This window comes from Dipodomys spectabilis, unplaced genomic scaffold, assembly GCF_019054845.1.
Source record: "Dipodomys spectabilis isolate Male_0828 unplaced genomic scaffold, ASM1905484v1 ptg000034l, whole genome shotgun sequence".
Taxonomy (NCBI): domain Eukaryota; kingdom Metazoa; phylum Chordata; class Mammalia; order Rodentia; family Heteromyidae; genus Dipodomys; species Dipodomys spectabilis.
The window spans coordinates 1,408,009-1,429,531 of record NW_024870711.1 but is presented as its reverse complement, the minus strand read 5'-3'; the positions used below and the strand labels follow the sequence as shown (position 1 = coordinate 1,429,531).

Genomic DNA, 21,523 nt, shown 5'->3' with positions numbered 1-21,523 from the left:
TTGAATCTTAGATTTCAGCCTACTAAGTAGCTAGAACTACAGGTGTGAGTCACTGGTGGTTGGCTAAAAAAGGAAAAATTTTAATCTCTGAAATGGGTTTGGATTTTCTCTTTTCTTTTCCAGTCCTGGGATTTGAACTCAGGACCTGGCCACTGTCCCTGAGCTTCTTTTGTTCAAGGATAGCACTCTACCACTTGAGCCATAGTAGCACTTTCAGCTTTTTCTGCTTATGAGGTACTGAGGAATCAAACCCAGGGCTAGGAAAGCATTCTACCACTGAGCCACATTCCCAGCCCTTCCTCAGCCCCTTTTTTTTTTTGTCAACGTTTATAGACTTTTTTGGTCTGGGCTGGCTTCAAGATTCCATCCTCTAGATCTCTGCCTCTTAAGTAGCTAGAATTACAGGCATGATCTTGAAATACCTATTGTGCAGAATGAGAGAAATCAGATTAGGGTCACATGGGATAATTTCTTACCATAAAAGTCCTTGTTGAGGTAGACAGTCATGAAATGATAGTGGCACAAGTTAGAAGTCTGGTGTTGGTGATCAGCCTTCAGACACCCAGATGTAGACAGACCACGAGGAGACTGGCAGTGGGGTTGATCCAGGACTCGGGCTCCTGGCAGCTGTGAAATAACATGTGGCAGGTGGTGTGATGCAGGATGCAGCTGAAACGATGGACCACACACTGACAAGGAAAGAGAGGAAACGGGTGGGGGAAGTGCTCACTCCTCCAGAGTCCTGAGTTCCTTTCCTCTCTCCACCAAATAAGGAATTAGGAGGCCAGAAAAGTGGAAGCAGAGGTAAAATTTGTTTGAAAGCTGAAAGTGAGAGTAAGCTGCCAAAGATGTGAAGAGCAGATTGTTAGATGCACCCAAGCAAGGAGGAATGGAGAACATGCCGGCAAAGAAGGGGTCCAGAACTTGGTAGCCTGTTGTAGTGTGGGGGTCTCCCTTTTAGATCTGTCTTGAACAAGTGTCAGCTGTTCTGTAGCTGGATTGCTGTTCTCCTCACCCCAAAGGGAGGGGCACTTGTCCCCTGTGTGATTGTCTTTGCTAGGGCCACTATCTCTGCCTTCCAGGGCCTTCAAGAAGGGGCTTTGTCTCCATGAGGAGACAGTATCTTTCCCTATCTTCCTAGTTTTCTTCTCTAACTTGCCCTCAGGGTCACTTAACCATACTGGACTAGTGGATGCTTTTCTTCCCTGATGTGTTAGACTAGTTACAGCCATCACTGTCTCTCATCAAAATTCATGCCACAGCTCCAGTTGCCTCTTGATTCTGGGCTGGAATGTGAGGTAGCAGGGATTGACCATTCTGGAGCCTGGCATAGTTGGGTGGCTGACAGATAAAATGCAGCTTCTAGGCGCAGAATAGGCCAGTTGCTGAGGAGCTAATGCCTTCTGTCAGCCTCAAGATAACAAACAAACATGGACTGAGCAGCAAGAGCTACAGGAACCTCTCAGCTGGGTTTCTTACTGGGAAAGTTCTTGATTCACTCTCTGATCTGATTGGTCACTATTCTCCAGGCTTTTCCTCCTCCTCCTCCTCCCTTCCCTGCCCCCAGGCTGCCAATCCCCTCCGTCAGCTTCTGTGAATGGGAATGCAAACCTGCACCCTCTGGGGATGGAGTGGGGGCCACATCAAAGGCCACAATCTCACCTTTCCCTTTGCCAGGCTACTTTTCACTTTTTTCTGTGTAGAGCATGATTAAGCTCCGGTATAGTTTGGTTTCTGTTGATATTTAGCATTAATTGACAGACTTCTTCTTTCTTCTTTCTTCTCCTCTTCCTCCTCCTCCCCCTTCCTCCTCCTCCTCCTCTTCTTCTTCTTTTCTTGTTGTTGTTGTTGTGTGCCCGTACTTGAATTCAAACTTAGGGCCTTGCATTCTTGCTTGGCTTTTTTGCTTAAGGCTGAAGCTTTACCACTTGCACCACACTTCCACTTCTAGCTTATTGCTGGTTACTTGGAGGTAAGAGGCTCTCGGATTTTTTGCCTGGGCTGGCTTTGAACAACTTTCATCAGATCTCAGCCTCTTGAGTAACTAGGATTATAGGCCTGAGCCTTGGGTCCTGGCTTACTTACTTGTTCTTTAGTGTTTGGAATTAGGGATTCCACAATAATGCCTTGATCTGCGACTCTCTTGACTATGCCTTCAACCTCAACAAGATTTTTATAAACACAGTTTTCTCCTGTTTTTTTGTCCTGGACTTCTGATGTATTTAGAGGACAATCGTAGCAGTTTAATCCAGTGGAAAACCAGAATCATTGGCTGTGCCACTCCAGGCTATCAGTGGGCATGGATTTTAGCACATTGACACCTTGGTGGTAAAGTTACTGCTTGTTTCCAGGAGGAACCCGGTCACCCGTTATTTGCTGCCTCTGACAACAGTACAAACCACAAGAATGTGGATTTCAAGGTGCCTTCAGTTACCACATGAGCTTTTTATGCTGCATCTTATGACCTTCCATTCCATTTTACCAGCACAGAGGTGCTGAGTGTGCAGTGTCAAGGGCTGGTGGTGTTTCTGCTTCCTGTGTAAATTAAACTCTCCCCAGTAGGCTGGGCAGCTGAGCTGGTTTCTCTACCTCACCCTGCCCCCAGACTCCACAGCCATTTTGACTTGACTTTTGCGCTCTATTGACTTACATTTTGTGTGGAATAAAGGAACGATGCATTTGGCTGGGATTTTTTTTCTTTTAATCAATTTTGTGCCCCAAACTTTTCTATCCATGTGATTCATTTAAAATGAGAGGGTCACAGAAATTGCCAGTGATTTTTTTTTTTTTTTCTAAATATGTCATCTCTTAAAACAAGACAGCCTCTTTCTTACTAAGGTAAGTTGAACTGCCTCACCCTAAATAATCAAACAGATCAAATGTCAACTACCATTTTCTACTGTCTTTGTTGGTTTTTCACTTAAACCTCCTGATGTCCTGACTGGTAAAGTAAGCTTGATTTAAGTGAAACAACAACGGCAAATAGCAAACCTAGACGCTTTACCTATGAATGTTTTAAAGCTCTGAGCTTTGACAGAGAACCCAGGGACACAGTGAATAATCTTTATCCAGTCTCAGGTTTACCTTTAGTCATTTGGAAAAGGAATTGAAGCTGCATTTCCTTCTGTCCCTCCTTTCTTCTATAATCCTTTTTGATTTATTGCACCTAATTTGGTGACTCTGTAAAGTTCTAATCACCTCTATCTGCCAAGATGCTGGCAAGCAGGGTGGGAAGAAGCAGTAATCTGATCACAGTTTATTTTGTTTTGTTTTGATTTTGGTTGTGGAGCTTGAACTCGGAGACTAGGTGCTGTTCCTGAGCCTCTTTGTGCTCAAGGCTAGTGCTCTACTACTTGAGCCACAGCGCCACTTCCTGTTTTTGAGGGGTGAACTGGAGATCAGAGTCTCACAGAGACTTTTCTGCCCAGACTTTTTTTTTTTTATCTCAGCTTTTTATTTTTTTATTTTTTTTTAATTTTATTTTATTGTAAAGCTACTATACAGAGGGTTACAGTTACATGAGTGAGGTAATGAGTACACTTCCTCTTGAACATTGTTACCCCCCTCCATTGTTTTCCCCCTACCATCCCCTCCCTCCTTCCCTTCCCCGAGGTTCTTTTTTTTTTTATTGTGATTAAATGATTACATAATTTCAAAGTCACAAGTTCATTCTAACTTGAACCGCATTCCTCAGATCTCAGCCTCCTGAGTAGCTAGGATTACAGGTGTGAGCCACCGGCACCTGGCTAGTCACAGTTTTCTTTCTTTTTTTCTTTTTTCTTTTTGGGTCCAGTCGTGGGGCCTGAACTCTGGGCGCTGTCCCCCAGCTCTTCAGCTCAAGGCTAGTGCTCTACCACTCTTGAGCCACAGCGCCACTTTCGGCTTTTTTCTTTTTGCTTATGTGGTGCTGAGGAATCGAACCCAGGGCCTCAGGCATGCAAGGCAAGCACTCTTCCACTGAGCCACCTTCCCAGCCCTCACAGTTTTCCATCTAATAATCCTTCAGGATTCTGGGAATCAGAGACCCTTACATCCGGCTTGGCGTCAGGCCCAATGATATTGATCATGGCCAGTCTGCCAGACTCTGAAGCCTCTGCTCTCTTCCCCCTATACACAGTGAAGTAGTGTTTGCCCAATGGGAAAAGTTGGATTGGAGAACCAAGGGCAGTAGGGTGGAATGGGGGCAGAGTCTGCGCTTTGAAGAAACTTAAATGACTGCTATAAGAAGATGATCCAGGCCAGGTGTGGTTGCTCACATGTGTAATCCCAGGAACTAGGATAGTGGATCATGGTTAGAGAGCCTCCATTTTGACTAGTAAAAATTGGATGTGGTGGAGCACACCTGCCATCCCAGCTATGTAGGAAGCATAAACAGGAGGATCAAGGTTCCCAACTCTGTATATGTATGTGTGTATATTTTTAATTATAAGAAAGGAGAGTTTATATCTAGAAGTATTGAATTCAAGTCCTCTTGCTTTTTTGAATTTCTTCCAGAGATATGAAGACTATGGTATGACTCCCCCGTCTGGCCCATTGCCAAGGTAAGGTTTTCAGAACAAAATGCACCATGGCTTTCTCACAGAGATTGTTCTTGCTAATTGGGTGAAATCATATCTTTTTTTGTTGTTGTTATTGTTGGTCATGGGGCCTGAATTCTGAGCCTGGGCGCTGTCCCTCAGCACTTCAGCTCAAGGCTATGCTATACCATTTGAGCCATAGTGCCACAACCAGTTTTTTGGTTGTTTATTGGAAATAAGAGTCTCATGGACTTTCCTGCTTGGGCTGGCTTTGAACTGCGATCCTCAGATCTCAGCTTCCTGAGTAGCTAGGATTATAGGCGCATGAGCCATGGGTGCCTAGCTCTCATATCTTTTTTTGTTGTTGTTGTTGGTCATGGGGCTTGAACTCTAAGCCTGGATGCTGTCCCTCAGCTCTTCAGTTCAAGGCTAGGTTTCTACCACTTGAGCCACAAGGCTACTTCTGGTTTTCTGAGTGGTTTATTGGAGATAAGAGTCTCACGGACTTTCTTTTGTGCCCCAGCTGGCTTTGAATTGCAATCCTCAAATCTCAGCCTCCTGAGAATCTAGGATCACAGGCATGAGCCACTGGCACCTGGCTTCTCATATACTTTAACTAATATGAATAGATACAAAATTTTGAGTTATATATTCTCTTGATCTAACCAGAAGAGGAGGGAATAATTCTCTGCTAGTAGTGAGATTGGAACATTGGTGCCAGCCCTCCCGGTGACTTCATCCGAGAAAACTCGGCAGGATACTAAAATTTTATTTTATTGTGATGTGAAGCTTTGAACCTAGAACTAAAGTTCACCTTCAAATGGTGATCAGGGATTGTCAGCTGGTGCCTCACATCTGTAATCCTATCTACTCGGGAGGCTGAGATTTGAGGATTGCTATTTGAGGGCAGCCTGAGCAGGAATGTCCATGAGTCCAAATGTAGAGACGTGGCTCAAGTGGTAAAGAGCTAGCTTTGAGCAAAAGAAGCTCAAGGACGGCACCCAGGCCCTGAGTGATCTTGATGGGTGTATGTGCTTTGCCTTCAGACCAAATTTTGGCCCTGGGTTGCTGCCGTCTTCAGAGGTGGTGGCTTCTGAGCCCCCGCAGCCTCAGGCATCAGCCGAAGCTCCGTTTGCTGCCCGAGGGATCTACTCTGAAGATATGCCATCGGTGGCCCGGCCTCGGCCTGTCGGGGGTACGACAGGTATGTGTGACCATTGAGCTCGGATTCTGCACTATGGGATACTTGCTTTGGGGCTATATTAGGAAAGACTGGTTTAGGCTTTGCCGAGAGCCCGTGTCCTGATGTTCATTGGCCTCTACCACTGGATGGGAGCTTCTTTACTCAGACCCTGGGGTGGGCCAGGCCACCGGGGAGGAGGAGGAGCAGCGGCGGACCCCTCAGGATGATGTCCACTGTTCTGGTCCCAAAGCAGCCAAATTGATTGAAATTGCATGCTCACACCTTCCCAGAACATCCCTGAATTCTTCCAATAAACACACAAGAATGGCATGAAAACAAGTTTGTTTGTCACTTGGTTTTTTTCTAAATTTGTTTTTGCCAGCTGCTGGTGGCTCACTCCTATAATCCTAGATACTCAGGAAGCTGAGATCTGAGGATCAAGGTGTGAAGTCAGCCTAGGCAGGAAAGTCTGTGGATTCTCACCTCCAAAAAAGGCTACTAGTGATAGGAAATGGACTCATTACCTTACTCGTGTAACTGTAACCCCTCTGTACAGTATTTTTACAATAAAAACAATTTTTTTAAAGCTAGGAGTAGAGCTGTGGTTCCAGTGGTAGAGCTCCAGCCTTGAGCAAAAAATGCTAAGCAAGAATGTGAGGCCCATGGGCTGGGAAGGTGGCTCAGTGGTAGAGCGCTTGCCTTGCATGCCTGAGGCCCTGGGTTTGATTCCTCAGCACCACATAAGCAAAAAGAGAAAAGCCGGAAGTGGCACTGTGGCTCAAGTGGTAGAGCGCTAGCCTTGAGCTGAAGAGCTAAGGGACAGCGCCCAGGCCCAGAGTTTGGGCCCCATGACCGGACCCAAAAAAAAAAAAAAGAATGTGAGTTCAAGCCTCAGTAGGGGCACAAAGAAACCCTTCCCCTCAAGAAAAAAAAAAACAACAACCACAAACCTATAAAGAATGATGTTCCCTGAGGGTTTTTTTAAAAAAGTGTATTATATATTCAGATCCGTATGAATGTTAGTCACGAGCAAGAAGCAGCCAGGTTTCAGCTCATTATGGGTATGTGTCTTAGCAGTGCTACTAATCTCCTGGCCTTGAAGGAGCTGTGCTTAGGGCTGGTGGTGTCTAAGCAGCCCCTCTCTCCTGCAAGCACTGACCTGTCCCCCACATCCTGTTCCCTCCAGGCTCCCAGATCCAGCACCTGACGCAGGTGGGGATTGCTAGCCGAATCGGGGCCCAGCCCGTGGAAATCACACCTGGAAGAGGCAGCCAGTACAGTGGACCAGGCTGGCCTGCATATGCGGAGGAGGAAGCGGGACGAAGAGAAGCTGTGAGTACCCGGGCCTCCGTCACAGCTCGAGTGCAGCAGAGTCTGCTTTGAAAACCTGCGTTAAAACAAAACCAAAACCAAACAGCTTAGTGGTGGAGTGCTTGCATAGCATGCATGAAGCCCTGGGTTCCATTCCTCAGGACCACATACACAGAAAAAGTCAGAAGTGCTACTGTGGCTCAAGTGGTAGAGTGCTAACCTGGAGTAAAAGAACTCCAGGGACAGTGCCCAGGCCCTGAGTTCAAGTCCCAGGACTGGCAAAACAACAACAAAAACAAAATGAAACAAAAACCAGTTTCCATCTCCCCTACCCTTTGGGCTTTTGTGTTTGTTTATGGTTTTAGATGGTGAACTCCCCCTCTGCTTTGGGGAAAGTACGTGATTTTCCTTGAGATGGCCTTTAGACCTTCAGCAGTGCATTTGAAGATGAGTTAATCCTGTAGATAGTCACCTGGTGCGTGGTTGTCAGTGTCACTGATGTGTATGTAACATCTTACGGTTTAGCCCTGTGGTGGACTCACATCACTCCTGCCCCAATTGCTGTGAGCAGCCATTGCCCTGGCAATACCCATCTCAGAGTGCTGAACGTCGGCCCGGCTGAGATCTGAGGATTGCAGTTTGAAGCCAGCCTGGGCAGTAAAGTCTGAGACTCTTTATTTCAGATAACCACCAAAAACAAAAATAGAGCTGTGGCCCAAGTGGTAGAGCGCCAGTCTTGTGCAGAAAAAGCGCGAGTGAAAAGCCCTGAGTTCAAGCCCCAGTACTGGCACAAAGCAAGCACACAAAATCCATTGTTAAAAAAATACAGAAAATGATTTTGTGATGTGGCCTGGACTCTGTGGTCGCAGTATTTGTGCGCGCTGCCGGGGCCCCTCGGGAGCTCCACCTGCCAGCATTCCACACTCAGGCAGGTGCTCCCCCTCCCTTCCAGCCCCAGGTCCCCACCTGTTCTCCCTGTGGCCTGGGAACCCAGAGGGGACTTAGGGGGCGGGGACACCCCCCCCTCCCCCGGTTCCATGTCTCCAGAGTTGTCCCCCATCGTTCCCCGGTGGGAAGTGCAGTAATGTTTGCTGTCTTTCAGACCCACATGCTCGGACATCAAGAGTATTCTTCTTCACCGCTGTTGCAGGTGCCAAGGACTTCGGGCAGGGAGCCCTCGGCTCCGCCCGGGAGCCTCGCACCCCGGGGACTGCAGGGCCCTGGGCTGGGGTACCCCACCAGCTCCACCGAGGACCTCCAGCCCGGCCACTCCTCAGCCTCCCTCATCAAAGCGATCCGCGAGGAGCTCCTGCGGCTCTCCCAGAAACAGAGCGCCGTGCCCAACTTCCACAGCTGAGGCCTCCCCTCTGCAGCTTTGCCAAGTATCCGCTTCCCGTGGAAGCAAGATCAACAGGAACTGGACTGAGCGCGTGCGTGCTTGGAACAGGAAACGAGTGTCATCTATCTCCCAGGGCCCGCTGCCCACCCGAGGAAGGGCACAAGGTTCAGTGCTAGACAATGCCACCGGTCGCACACCAACCCCTGAGACTTTTATACTAGGTTGACAAGGCGGTTCAGTTCAGCAGATGTGTACTTTTGGCCCAAAGCTAGCAGAACTTCACAAAAACAAAACACAAACCCAAGCTAACAAAAAACACATGCTGGTAGTCTGCTTTGTGAAGGTGAAAGGTTAAAGTGTGTCACTGGTTCAAGGCTGAGAGGAGCTGAGCATGTCCATGGGCTCACAGAGTCGCGTGCAATCATACACTGCTGCTCTGTTTGCTAAGAAGAGAGATCTGAAGACATTTTATTAACCGCTTCATTCCCTTCTTTTCCTCCATAGGAACTTATTTTAAAAATAATATTAACAAGAATACTAAGACTGTTTGGAAATAAAACACAAAAAGGTACTCGTGAGAAACCACATGATAGATTGTAGAACCTGATGAGGATTCCCAATGAAGCCATCGCCTCCATTTCCATCCTCCTCTTCCTCTTCCTCCTCCTCCTCCTGGTGCTAAAGTTCAAGGGCCCTTCACTTTTCTGACTGGGAAATGCAGTGTTGGCTTTTGCAAGTGGGAGACTATGTTGAAGGTTTCATTTTGTTCTAGAAAGAACAAAAAAACAAAACAAATCCTCCCAAATTGGGGGAGAGGGGATGACAAGGAGAGGACTTAATATTTATTTGGTTATTCAAAAATACGTATTGAAGTTTAGGTTTGCATTCTTAATTGTATTTACTGTTTATCAGTTGGTTATGAGCAACTCTTAACCCACGTTAGCACAGCCATTAGGGTCCAGACCCCAGAGTGAGGCTGTCAGGAAATCCTAACATAGATCCTTGTTCTTTGCTGGACATCTGCTCCCAAGTGATCTTTAAATGAGAAGTCAAATATGAAGATACATTGTTCATAATTCATTCCAGGAACTACTGAACAGAGAGGAGAGTCCATCCTTCCTGGTCACATTCCTTGTGTTCAAGTCCTGGGAGTGAAGCAAGTTCAGGTTAGCCTGTTTGTCACGAACAAGAAGGGAAGAGTTTTGAAACCATGAGGGAAAGGAGAAAGTTGCCCCTGTTTTTTTTTTTTTTTTTTTTTTTTAATTTTACTGTCTTACTTTGTTGAATGACTGTTAAAACTCTCTTAGGTACTTTGGCCAGAGAAAAGTGGATCCTCTTACTTTAAAAGGTCCCTCTTTCATTTCTCTACCTCCCACATGAAGTGAGAGAGTGCCATTCGTTTTCTGGTTCCTGAGTGCAACTCAGAATTGCAGACTAACAAGAGAGTCTGCCATGAGCCACTTTAGCAGATGAACTAATACTTTCAATCACAGGTGGCTTGGTAGAACTAGGAACTCAGCCGAACCCAAAGCCAGAACCTGGCCACAGCTAGAACAGGCTCCCCAAGTGTGGCCATGAGATCCAGAATCGCTTCTGCACCTGCTCATTTAGGCCTGTGACTCAGGCTTAGTGTCTCAGTCAATTCTGGGAAGCTCAAGTGTCAGTCTTGCCCCACACTGGATGAGAGGAGAATCCAAGTGGGTATCAGTTGAGACGCAGTGCCTGGCCCCAGAGCCTCTGCGGAGGAACATCAAGTCCTTCTGGGCTTTGTTTCTTACTGATTGATCTTGTTTCAATACCAACTCTGCCCAAAGGGGAGAATGTTCTTTCCATGTCAATCAAAAAGGCCCACAATCTTGAATATGATAGTGAGACTTTCAGGTATCTAAGCAGAAGTTTATTCTAGAACCTTTATGATGAGTTCCAATCATGTGACAACAGATAGAATAAATGGCCCTTCCTCCCCAATTCTGCTCAGTATCCTGAATGTTCTGCATCCAGAGTGTCCTGTAAACAGTCACTTCCTGTGTGTACTACAGAAACGGTGTGTCTACAGTGACCATCGAGAGATTCTACCTGTATTTTTTATTATTAGAACTGATAGACCTTGAAACAGATGTCAAGACCAAAGATGACATTTGATACACTGGTGGCACGTGGTATGGTGTGAGCAGGCCCTGTGGGGTTGCCAACACCCCATTGTGGGGAAATAAAGCACAGTGTGTTCTCATTTACTCTCATCATTAGGCAAGGCAGGTTTCCCAGTCACCAAACTCAGAAGAAAGAAACTGTCCGAGGACTGACCCATGCTCAGGGTGTCTTCACTGTGTGACGTAAGCAGAAGCTCTTCTTGTTGGTTACGAGGAGCTTCGATGATGTAGAAACCTTGGAGTCCACATAATGAAGCAGATTTTATGTCTGGCCCCCACCCCCACCCCCTGTTTTCGGAAATTCTGGGTACACGAACTTTAAAAATTTGCATTGGAGAAGATGGTTTGGAGAAGGGCGCTTTTTTTTTTTTTGGCCTGTCTGTTGTGACTAACTCAGTGTGTCAGCTTTCTTCTCTGAGTCTCCTTCATTTCCCCATCAACAGAAGAGAGCAGCTCTCCCCCCCCCCCCCAGCACCAGGGCTGCTAGTGGTGAGAACCGGATGTGATGCAGTGGGTCAGCAGGCCCCTCCCCCCCCAGGAGGGAGCAGAAGGTGATGTGAAAACAGAAAATGCTGTGGGTGTGAACGTCCCTGGATGGATGATGGGATGCATTGGGATCTCCCAGTGAGTGCGTTGACACAAAGGTAACCAGAGCAAAACTGAACGCCCACTGTGTCTCATCCTCTTCACTCTGGTTTGGTTTAAACTCACTTCCACTTGCAAAAGGCATCTATGGAGCATCAAGAGCATCTGTTCTTGACTTTCTGCTGTGTCTTACACCAAGGGGGTGAGCCCTTAGGAGCCCTGTCTTTGGAGATCTTAGAATCTAAGCTGGATAGTACAGATAGGTATAAAAGATGGGAACTAGAGCTAGATGCTGATGCCTATAATCCCTGCTACTCAGGAGACTTGAGATCTGAGGATCACTGTTTGAGGCCAGGCAAATTGGAGAGACCCTTCTCCCTTCAGTTCAAGCACCACACACACACAAAGATGGAAAATACATATTTAAAAAAAAACCCATAGATTAAGCATCCCTCAGTGGCCAAATGCATTGGGCACACAAAATTGGTAGAAGTTGCCTGGTTGGAACTAATGGAATCTTGGGGAAAGTCAACTGCAGAAGCCGCTGTGATGAAGATGAGAGTTACCTAAGCTAATGCTGAAGTGGCAGAAGGTGAGCCCAGAGTTGAGCTGGGGAAGGATCTAGAAGTTGGGGTACACCGTCATTGAAAACAAATGATCTGCCATAGTATGGGGACTCTGTGGGGAGTTTCAGAAGAGAAGAGAGTCGCCCCAGGAGGATGCACTTGTGGTAATTCAGTAGATGGCCAGGCTGTCAACGATCTACAGAGGAAGAGCTCCAGCGTGGGGGACGGAAGGGGAGAGGACCAAGGACTCGAAGGCTCCATATAAAGTATGCAGATGGTTGTTAAAAATGACTCTGTGAGGGTTACTGCTTAGAGCAGATCTTGATGTCAGCCATTTGATGACAGTCTGAGTCCTTTGTAGAGCACAGTAGGTTATAAATAAATATATTTGACTTCTTTATAGCTATCTAAATGTTTTCCTTTAATTATAGTGTGTGTGGATTTGAGTGGCACATGGCTTTTGGTCAGGTTTTTCGAGGCTGGATGCCTGTGTGGCACAGCACAGGTGCAGAAGCAGGAGCAGAAGGCTTGGGCCAAATGAGTAGCGATTCTGCGCGCTCTGGGTCTCGATCTGGTACCTGGGTTCTGTGGCTACTGCATTTGCATTAATGACTGTGATGTCTTAAGAACCACCAGTTCCTTGGATGCTGGTCAGCATCGGCACTGCCTCACAAGTTAATCATTGCAGAGGGTTCTTCTATAAACCCTTTCATCCTGGATTCTTACATGTGGATGACTTTGATGCTTGGAAGGTTCTAGGCTTGGGACAGGGTGTGTCCATCTTGGCTCTCACCCTCACGTTAGCAATCTTGGAGTTTCTGCCATTTCTACCTCCAGAGCAAGGCCCCAGAGTTGATCCGTGGGGCTTGCTCACCCGTGTTTGGCCTGGGCTGCAGCACGAGGAAGTTGATTGAGTACCTGCAGGTAGACTGAGCACAAACACATTTCAATGGCACGGTTCATTGAACGTGGTTTTTCCTCTGAATCCAGCACACTGCGGGCATTGTAACAGGTGAGAGGGTTTCCATGGGCCTCTGTGGCCACATTCTCACGAAACGTGTAGATTACATCTGTCACCTCATCAGCGAGAACGGGGCACGTTTCAGGTTCAGTTTTTATTGTGAGAGGTGATTGATCATCAGGTGTTAAAACCAGGACTCCTTTGTCCCCTATTTAAAACCTTGAAAACTGAAAGGTCAGGTTGCAATTTTAATTTCATGCCAGTGGATATAAATGTACACTTTACAATTCCCTTACAAATGCACAGCAGCCGTGGAGTGTCAAAGATGAATATGAAATAGTTTTAGCAACATGAAGCGGTGGTTAGGACATGGATAGTGTGACAGGGAGGAGCTGACATGGACTCCTGGCTGTCCTTCTTCCCCTGGGTTTTTCTGCTCTGGGGCTACTGAACATTTAAAGAAAGTGCTGGGTGCTCGTGGCTCACTCCTGTAATCCTGGCTACTCGGGAGCCTGAGATCTGAAGATTGCAGTTCACAACCAACCTGAGCAGAAAAGTCCGTGAGATTCTTCTCTAACCACCAAAAGGCTGAAGTGGAGCTGTGGTTCAAGTGATAAAAACACTAGCCACGAGTGAAAAGGCCAAATGAGAGTGCAAAGCCTTGAGTTCAAGCTCCAATACTGGTGCGTGCACATACACACACACACACACACACACACACACACACACACACGGGTAGGTAGAATAAAAAGTAGAACAACTTAAGTCTTGGAGCCCCTTGATTGCTTAGAACCAGAGAGGTCACGCTCAGAGGTACCCAGGGTGCTGGCTTGTGTCTTCCTGGGTCAAAGATTGGTTTTTTTCCCCTTGCATCTCCATTCCTATGAGTAGCAATGTATGAAGCTGCAGAGCAAATTGGGGCCACCTGTGGCATCAGTACTGCAACTTGAACTTGACAATCAAGGTTTGCTGGTCTCACCTGGGCAGTTGAATCTCAGTATGGGTATTTGCTGTAGTTACTGAGCCTCCCTTCTAACTGTCAGTTATGTTTCTACCCTTCCTTCAAGTAGCTGCACTGTTTTCTAATGTGCTGTAGAGTTTTTGGAATAATTTATGCAAGTGTTTGGTTTCCATGTTTACAATTTTTACAGCTTTCTTATTAGCATTTTAAATGGAAATGTCAATAAAAGCTACCACTTGGTGTCAAAGTGATATTTTCTGTTTATTTCCTCTGCAACAAAAGAGTTCGTGAAACATGGCAAGTCCCAGGAGATGGCCTTTTTAGTCCCTTAATTTTGTGTCCCTGGTGACAACCCTCCCCCCCGCCACACACACTTTTGTTTGCCAGGGAATTCAGTTCAAAGGAGAGTATTCAGAGAAGAACTGTTTTCATTCAGTTGTTTTCATTCACGTTGTGTCACTGCCTCTGCTCTGTTCTGCTCTGTTTTAACTCACTGGGCAATTCAGTACAGCCACTAATAACAGCTTTACTTTGAAAAGAAAACATCAGGACTCTCAAACCCAGTGCAGTGGCTCATGACTGTAATCCTGACTATGTAAGGGCTTGAGAATGGGAGGATCGAGGTTCCAGGCTAGCTTGGGAAGAAAAGTTGGTGAGATCCTTTTTTTTTTTTGTCGGTCATGGGGCTTGAACTCTGGGCCTGAGTGCTGTCCTTCAGCTCTTCAGCTCAAGGCTAGTGCTCTACCACTTGAGCTAAGCATCACTTCTGGTTTTCTGGTGGTTTATTGGAGATAAGAATTTCATGGACTTTCCTGCCCGGGCTGGCTTTGAACCACAATCCTCAGATTTCAGCCTCCTGAGTAGCTAGGATTACAAGCGTGAGCCACCGGCGCCCGGCTGGTGAGACCCTTTCTTAACCCATAGCAGAATGTGGTGTTATGTGTGGCCTGCCTGTCATCCCAAACACAAGAGAGGCTGAGATCAGGAGGATCTGAGCTCTAGGTCAGCTTGGGCAGGAAAGGCTTTTTAAAAAAAGCTTGGTGTGCTGGTATGTGCCTGTCATTCCAGCCATGGTGGAAAGTAAAATACAGGATTTCAGTTCAAGGCAGGAAGTGAGACCCTATCTTGGAAAAATTAAGTAACACACAAAAGGACTCTGGTAGAGAGCCTGACTTGTAAGCATAAGGCCCTGAGTTCAAATCCCAGTAGCACACACCACACACACACAAACACACACACACACACACTTAGGACTCTCCAGTTTAGAAAGAGAAAAACGAAGAGTCAAGTCCATACTAAAAGGTAATAGAATAAACCTGGGGCGGGGGGGGGGGGGGGGTGTTGTGAAACCCAAGAAAACAAAAACCCCTGGTAACTTCAAAAAACAAAAGGAACTCTAAACACAGGAGACATAACAATGAAATGAAATCCATAGTCCTGACTGGAGCCTGAACAACAGGGAGGGCGGGATTTCACCCAGGTGAAATCCAATAGACTGTAGTTTAGTTAGCAGCTTGGTTGGACGGGGGGTTTATCACGATTGCGGGGACTGCACTATCAGACGAAGCTATGGGAAAGGTGTACAGAAGCCTTCCACGTTCATCGTTGTTTGCTGCTTTTTCCTTTGTAAATTATTTAAGGAGAGAAAACAAGCTAATCTGGCACTGATGAAGCTCCCCGAGCTGTGGGGTGGATGTGTGTGTCCCTTTCCCATCATGTTCTAATAAAATTTAAAACAGCCAAACCACAGCAGGAAGGCATTGCATAGGTTTTAGATGCTCCAAATGTAAGCAGTTCTTAAGTGATAGAAGAATGGAGTTAGTAGAAGCCACTAAAGCGAAGTGAAAGGCTAGATTGGGGACTGAGTTGGCGAAAGGCTAAACTGGGGACTGGGTTAGAGTTCAGTGGTAGGGCGCTTGCTTCCAATACAAAGTTGGGTTCTATCCCCAGCACCTCCAAAAGGGTGTGTGTGTGTGTGTGTGTGTGTGTGTGGTCAGGTGAGTCCCACGCCCAGACCACTGAGTAGATACGAACTTGACTTTGCCTTCTTCTCTCCTCTTCCATTTTGTACCTACTTGCCAAGCCTAGCTTAAGGTAAAAAGAAAACAAGAAGGGGCTGGGAAGAGGGCTTAGTGGTAGAGTGCTTGCCTTGCACGCATGAGGCCCTGGGTTTGATTCCTCAGCATCACATAAGCAGAAAAATCCAGAAGTGGAGCTGTGGCTCAAGTGGTAGAGCGCTAGCCTTGAGCTGAAGAGCTGAGGGACAGCACCCAGGCCCAGAGTTCAGGCCCCATGACGGACAAAAACCAAACAAACAAAACAAGAAGGAAAACAGGAAAAGTCCTTTGGTCTGATGCTTGAGTTTAAGTAATTACACGAATGTAATTAATTACATGTAATGTAATTAATTCAGTAAGACTGAATGGTGCCCTGTGTCTCCTATAACTTCTTCCTCTACAGCTCGTCAATCCTTTATTCCACCTTACCTTTCTGCCCCCTTCTCGAATAAACAGCTGGAATGGATTTGATTTCTGTAGTGTGAAAGCCAGCAAAGATGACAGCCACGTGTTGGTCAACCACATCTGGTTAGTTAACTATTACTTACTGTATTCATGCCAAAGGATCGCATTACAGGTTAAACCCAAACTGATTTGGAAAACCCATGCTGTCATGTTCTTTGGAGGGCTGAGTCATGGATGCTCAAAAGCTCCTTTTGTGTTTGAACAACACATGAGCATAAACTTTTGGGTTTGGGTCTGTGATGTGGGAATGGACCTCACATCAGTGGTTTCTTTGATTTGGCGTTTGAAAATTCGGAGACAGTTTTCAAAGAAAATGTTAGTTCTGTGAGTTAGGGTGGGGCGCTTACAAGCTGACAGGGATTGCTGAACTTCGGTCCAAGTGACCTGGGTGTTGATCTTGTTTTCCAGTGTGGCTCTGCAGCTGCATTTGAAGAACAGCAGGACATTTTATTTTTAGCAGAATCCAGCTGTGGTTAAACAAGATTTAGATCTTCCTAAAACAGTGAGAGAGACCAGTGTGGTCGCTGCCTGGGCTCATGGCGGAGAACCAGGGTGTGTGTTTAGAGCTGCTGCTTTTGGGTCTGTGGTAAGACTGATTCATGAACTAGCAGTAAGGTTAAAAATATCGAAAAGAAGCTGGGCATTGGTGGCTCATGCCTGTAATCTTAGCTTCACAGGAGGCCGAGAGCTAAGAACCATGGTTCCAAGCCAGTCCGGGCAGGAAAGTCCATGAGACTCTTATCTCAAATTAACCACCAAAAAGCCAGAAGTGGAGCTGTGCCTCAAGCGATAGAGTGCTAGCATTGAGCAAAAAAGCTCAAGGACAGTTCCCAGACCCTGAGTCTAAGCTCCTGTACTGGTACCAGAAATATATATTATGTATATATATTTAAATTGATCAAATTTAAACCAGAACATCCTACACTGAAGAACTGACATGTTTCTTTACCACATTTCATCTCCCTTTTGTGGTCTAAACTAGATTAGCAAAAACAAAGGAAATATACCAGTATAATGCTGCCACCAGACACTGGTATCCAAATTTTTGTCTTAAAAAAAAGTTACTCAGGAGGCTGAGATCTGAGAATTGGGATTCAAAGCCAGCTCGGACAGGAAAGTTTGTGAGACTCTTCAATTAACCACCAGAAAACTGGAAGTGGTGCTGTGGCTCAAGTGGTAGAGAGCTAGCTTTGAGCTGAAGAGCTCAGGGATAGCACCCAGGCTCAGAGTTCAAGCCCCACGATTGATAAAAATAAAAATAAAGTGATACTGGCTGATGGTGGCTCACACCTATAATCCTAGCTACTCAGGAAACTGAGATCTGAGGATCATAGTTTAAAGCCAGCCAGGCTTTAAAAGCAGGAAAAGCCTATGAGACTCTTACTTCCAATTAACCACCCCAAACAAAAACTCTCGATGTTGAGCTGTGGCTCAATTGATAGAGCAGCAGCCTTGAGTGAAAAAGCTAAGGAATAGTGCCCAGACCCTGAGTTCAAGCCCCAATACTGACATAGATAATTACGTAATAAAAAAGCAAGCAAGGGGCTGGGAAGGTGGCTCAGTGGTAGAGCGCTTGCCTTGCATGCCTGAGGCCCTGGGTTCGATTCCTCAGCACCACATAAGCAAAAAGAAAAAAGCCAGAAGTGGCGCTGTGGCTCAAGTGGTAGAGCGCTCGCCTTGAGCTGAAGAGCTGAGGGACAGTGCCCAGGCCCAGAGTTCAGGCCCCAAGACCGGACCAAAAAAAAAAAAAGCGAGCAAGCCAGAAAGAAAGACAAATATGGTCGAACTCATTTATTTGCATTTATGAGAACATTGAAATATGTCAGCAGTGTTTTAGAAGAGGAGAGAGAGAGTTAGGGACAGTGATGGGTGAGGGGTGAGTTTGATTACATCATATGTATACATAGATCTGTCACAATTACATTCCTTCTTATACAAGTAGTGTATGCTAATAAAAGTCATAATGAGATCATATAATAAAGTGGCACAAAGCTGTAACCCCAGTGAGATTGGGCCGCCGAGGCTGAGGCATGAGGTATGTCAATTCAAAGCCAGCCTGGCCTACATAGTGAGACCCTGTCTCAAGAAAAACCAACATTAAACAAATACATAAGAAAATGAGTAAATATCAGCCAACTTGATCTCGTTGCATGAGCTGGATGCTTGGCTTTCTAACTGACCTTACAGTCTGCTATGGATTTAGATTCCAGAGCTCACAAGGGATGGCGGGGAGGGTGTAGAACAGAGGGATTGGGAATCCGTGGGAGATGTCGTTGGAGAGACAGTCAGGAGAGGATCTAGGGAAGGAGAGTGGCCCCTGAGGCTACACCATCTGCAGGAGAGCCCGCTCCTTCTACCTAGTTCTTTGCGCGATCAACGTGGTGTGCTGAGGTCTGGCTGGTGTTGCTGGTGGAGATGGAGGGCTGTGTGGTCCAGTTTGGGCTTTAATAGAGAGGCAGCCCTGTAGATCTTAGCACGCAGCTAGCTGCCTACCTGCCTTGGAGAAACTCTTGGAAAATATTATCTATCTCAGTGTGTGTGTGTGTGTGTGTGTGTGTGTGTGTGTGTACATGTGTGTCAGTCAGTACTGGAGTTGAACTCAGGGCGTGGGTGCTATCCTTGAGCTTTTGTGCTCAAGGCCAACACTTGAGCCACAGTTCTACTTCTGCTTTTTGGTTGTTCATTGAACTTAACTCTCATAGATTTTCTTGACTGGGCTGGCTTTGAACTGTGATCCTCACATCTCAGCCTCCTGAGTGGCTAGGGTGACAGGCATCAGGCACTGGTGTCCGGCTCGATGTCTTTCTGTAGGACAGGATGGTAATCTCCTAGCTGAGCACATAAACAACTCCCCAGGATGCCCTTCCCTCCCAGCCAGAAACCCCTTCCCCATGGCAAAAACTTCTGCAGGACCTTCAGCAGGCTAGCCTCTGACACCTGATACAGTCCCCTCCCCTCAGGATGTTTAAGTGTTCACCTTCAGAGCTTCCTGGCGTCTGGCCTACACATTGTAAGTATTTGTGTGCTGCTCACCACTGATTTACTGAATTTTTAGATACTTGAATATTTTGCAAGGACAGTGTCAAGATGGGAAAAAATGACATTGATGGGCTAAAACACAGGACCAAGAAAAAAAAATCTAAATTATATTCTTATTTAATATAAAATCCCAAGTTCCAACAATCCCCCATTTTTACATAGGATAAGGGGAATATGGTCTAACAATACTTGCAGGAAGAGATTTAAGGATATGAACCGGCGTCATTGGTAGGAGTCATTAGGAGCACTGGAACATTTAAACAGCTCAGCCAGGCAATGGTGGCTCACACCTGTAATCCTAGCTACTCAGGAGGCTGAGGTCTGAGGATCATGGTTGGAAGCTAACCCAAGCAAACAAATCTGAGAAACTGTTAACTCCAATTAATCAGCAAAATGTCAGAAATGGAAGTATAACTCAAGTAGTAGAGAAGAGAGCCTTAAGTAGAGGGGGAAAAAAGCCAAGTGAGAGCATAAGCCTTGAGTTCAAGCCCCAGTATCGGCACAAAACTAAATAAGACCCAGCCTTCAAGTCTAGAATAGAACGATGGTGCTGTAGGGAGGGGGAGTAAGAATTTCTGAGACCCTGCCAGTTACTTTAAGAATTTAGGTACCATGTTTTTGAAAAGAATGCTTTTGATTTGGAGCAAGAGACATGGCCGGGAACCAGGGCAGCAGTGGAGACCATTTGATCTGAATGAGAAACTTGGAAGCTAGTATTTGCCACCAGGAGCAAAGTCTTATAGCAGACAAATCTGGCTTTGGATGACTTTGTGTTGTCATGGAAACAAGAGACTGGACTTGCCTTACAGTACTCTAAACACAGAACCAGGGCCTCACAGAAAAGCAGGTCTTGGCCTGGTTAAAGAAGTAACTATGGCCAGGTGCTGGTGGCTCATGCCTATAATCCTCACTACTCAGGAGGCTGAGATCTGAGAATTGTGGTTTGAAGCCAGTCTGGGCAGGAAAATGTGTGAGACTCTTATCTCCAGTTAAGCACCAAAAAGCTAGAAGTGGAGCTGTTGCTCAAGTGGTAGAGTACTAACCTTGAACAAAAAAGCTCAGAGAGGGCTGGGAAGGTAGCTCAGTGGTAGAGCGCTTGCCTTGCATGCATGAGGCCCTGGGTTCTATTCCTCAGCACCAAATAAACAGAAGTGGTGCTGTGGCTCAAGCGGTAGAGCGCTAACCTTGAGCTGAAGAGCTGAGTGAGGGTCAGCGTCCAGGTCCAGAGTTCAGGCCTCGCGCCCGGACCCAAAAAAAAAAAATTTTTTTTTAAATTAAAAATTTTTTTTTTTTATTGTAAAGCTACTATACAGAGGGTTACAGTTACATGAGTGAGGTAATGAGTACACTTCCTCTTGAACATTGTTACCCCCTCCATTGTTTTCCCCCTACCATCCCCTCCCTCCCTCCCTTCCCCAGGTTCTTTTTTTTTTTGATTGTGATTAAATGATTACATAATTTCAAAGTCACAAGTTCATTCTAACTTCCCTAAAGCAAATTGTCTACCACAGTCTGTAATATATAACAGTGTTCACATGTTATATACCATATTTGTGATCAGCAGCATGAGGATATTTAGTAGTGGTTCAACCAGATGAGCGGGAGTTCTTTGTTTCTTAAGTCCTGTTAGTTTTGTCGTATCACCTAACCTTTTGGATTTAGCATCCACTTATCAGGGAGACCATGTACCGTTTGTCTCTTCGTTCTTGGCTTACCTCGCTCAACATGATTCCTTCTAGCTCCATCCATTTCCCTGCTAATGCCATTATTTTGTCATTTCTAATGGCTGCATAATATTCCATTGTGTATAGATACCACAATTTTTGGATCCATTCATCTGTGGTGGGGCATCTAGGTTGTTTCCATATCCTAGCTATTGCGAACAGTGCTGCAATAAACATGGAGGTGCACGTGTCCTTGTATATTGGTTCCTGTTGTTCAGGGTAGATGCCTAGAAGTGGTATGACTGGGTCGTAAGGGAGGTCAATCTTTAGCTTTCTGAGGACCCTCCAGACTGCTTTCCAAAGTGGTTGTATAAGTGTACATTCCCACCAGCAGTGTAATAGGGTTCCTCTTTCTCCACATCCCCTCCAGCATTTGTCGTTGGCTGATTTGTGGATGTGGGACATTCTGACTGGGGTAAGGTGGTATCTCAGGGTTGTCTTTATTTGCATTTCCTTCACCACCAGGGATGATGAACATTTCCTCATGTGTTTCTTTGCCATTTTTATTTCTTCATTTGAGAAGTCCCTCTTTAGTTCCCTTGCCCATTTAGTAATTGGTTTGTTAGGTTTGGGAGGGATTAGTTTCTTGAGTTCCCTGTATATACAGGATGTTAACCCCTTGTCTGATTTAAATTTTAAAAAAATTAAAAAAAAAAAAAAAAGCT

At 45.9% G+C, this 21,523-nt stretch overlaps 1 protein-coding gene across 2 annotated transcripts in view; it reads left to right on the top strand.

Annotated features, from left to right (window-relative positions):
• Positions 1 to 9,427, top strand: part of Kiaa1549 (KIAA1549 ortholog) — a 100,943-nt gene extending 91,516 nt beyond the window's left edge. The window contains exons 17-20 of one of the 2 annotated variants that reach the window (XM_042677213.1): positions 4,495 to 4,541; positions 5,564 to 5,721; positions 6,887 to 7,032; positions 8,162 to 9,427. In XM_042677213.1, coding sequence (XP_042533147.1) covers positions 4,495 to 4,541; positions 5,564 to 5,721; positions 6,887 to 7,032; positions 8,162 to 8,368 — 558 coding nt within the window. In that variant the 3' untranslated portion in view covers positions 8,369 to 9,427. Of the gene's footprint in view, positions 1 to 4,494; positions 4,542 to 5,563; positions 5,722 to 6,886; positions 7,033 to 8,113 lie in introns of both variants that reach the window. The other variant, XM_042677211.1, reaches the window with a different exon arrangement.
• The last annotated feature ends 12,096 nt before the right edge of the window (positions 9,428 to 21,523 follow it).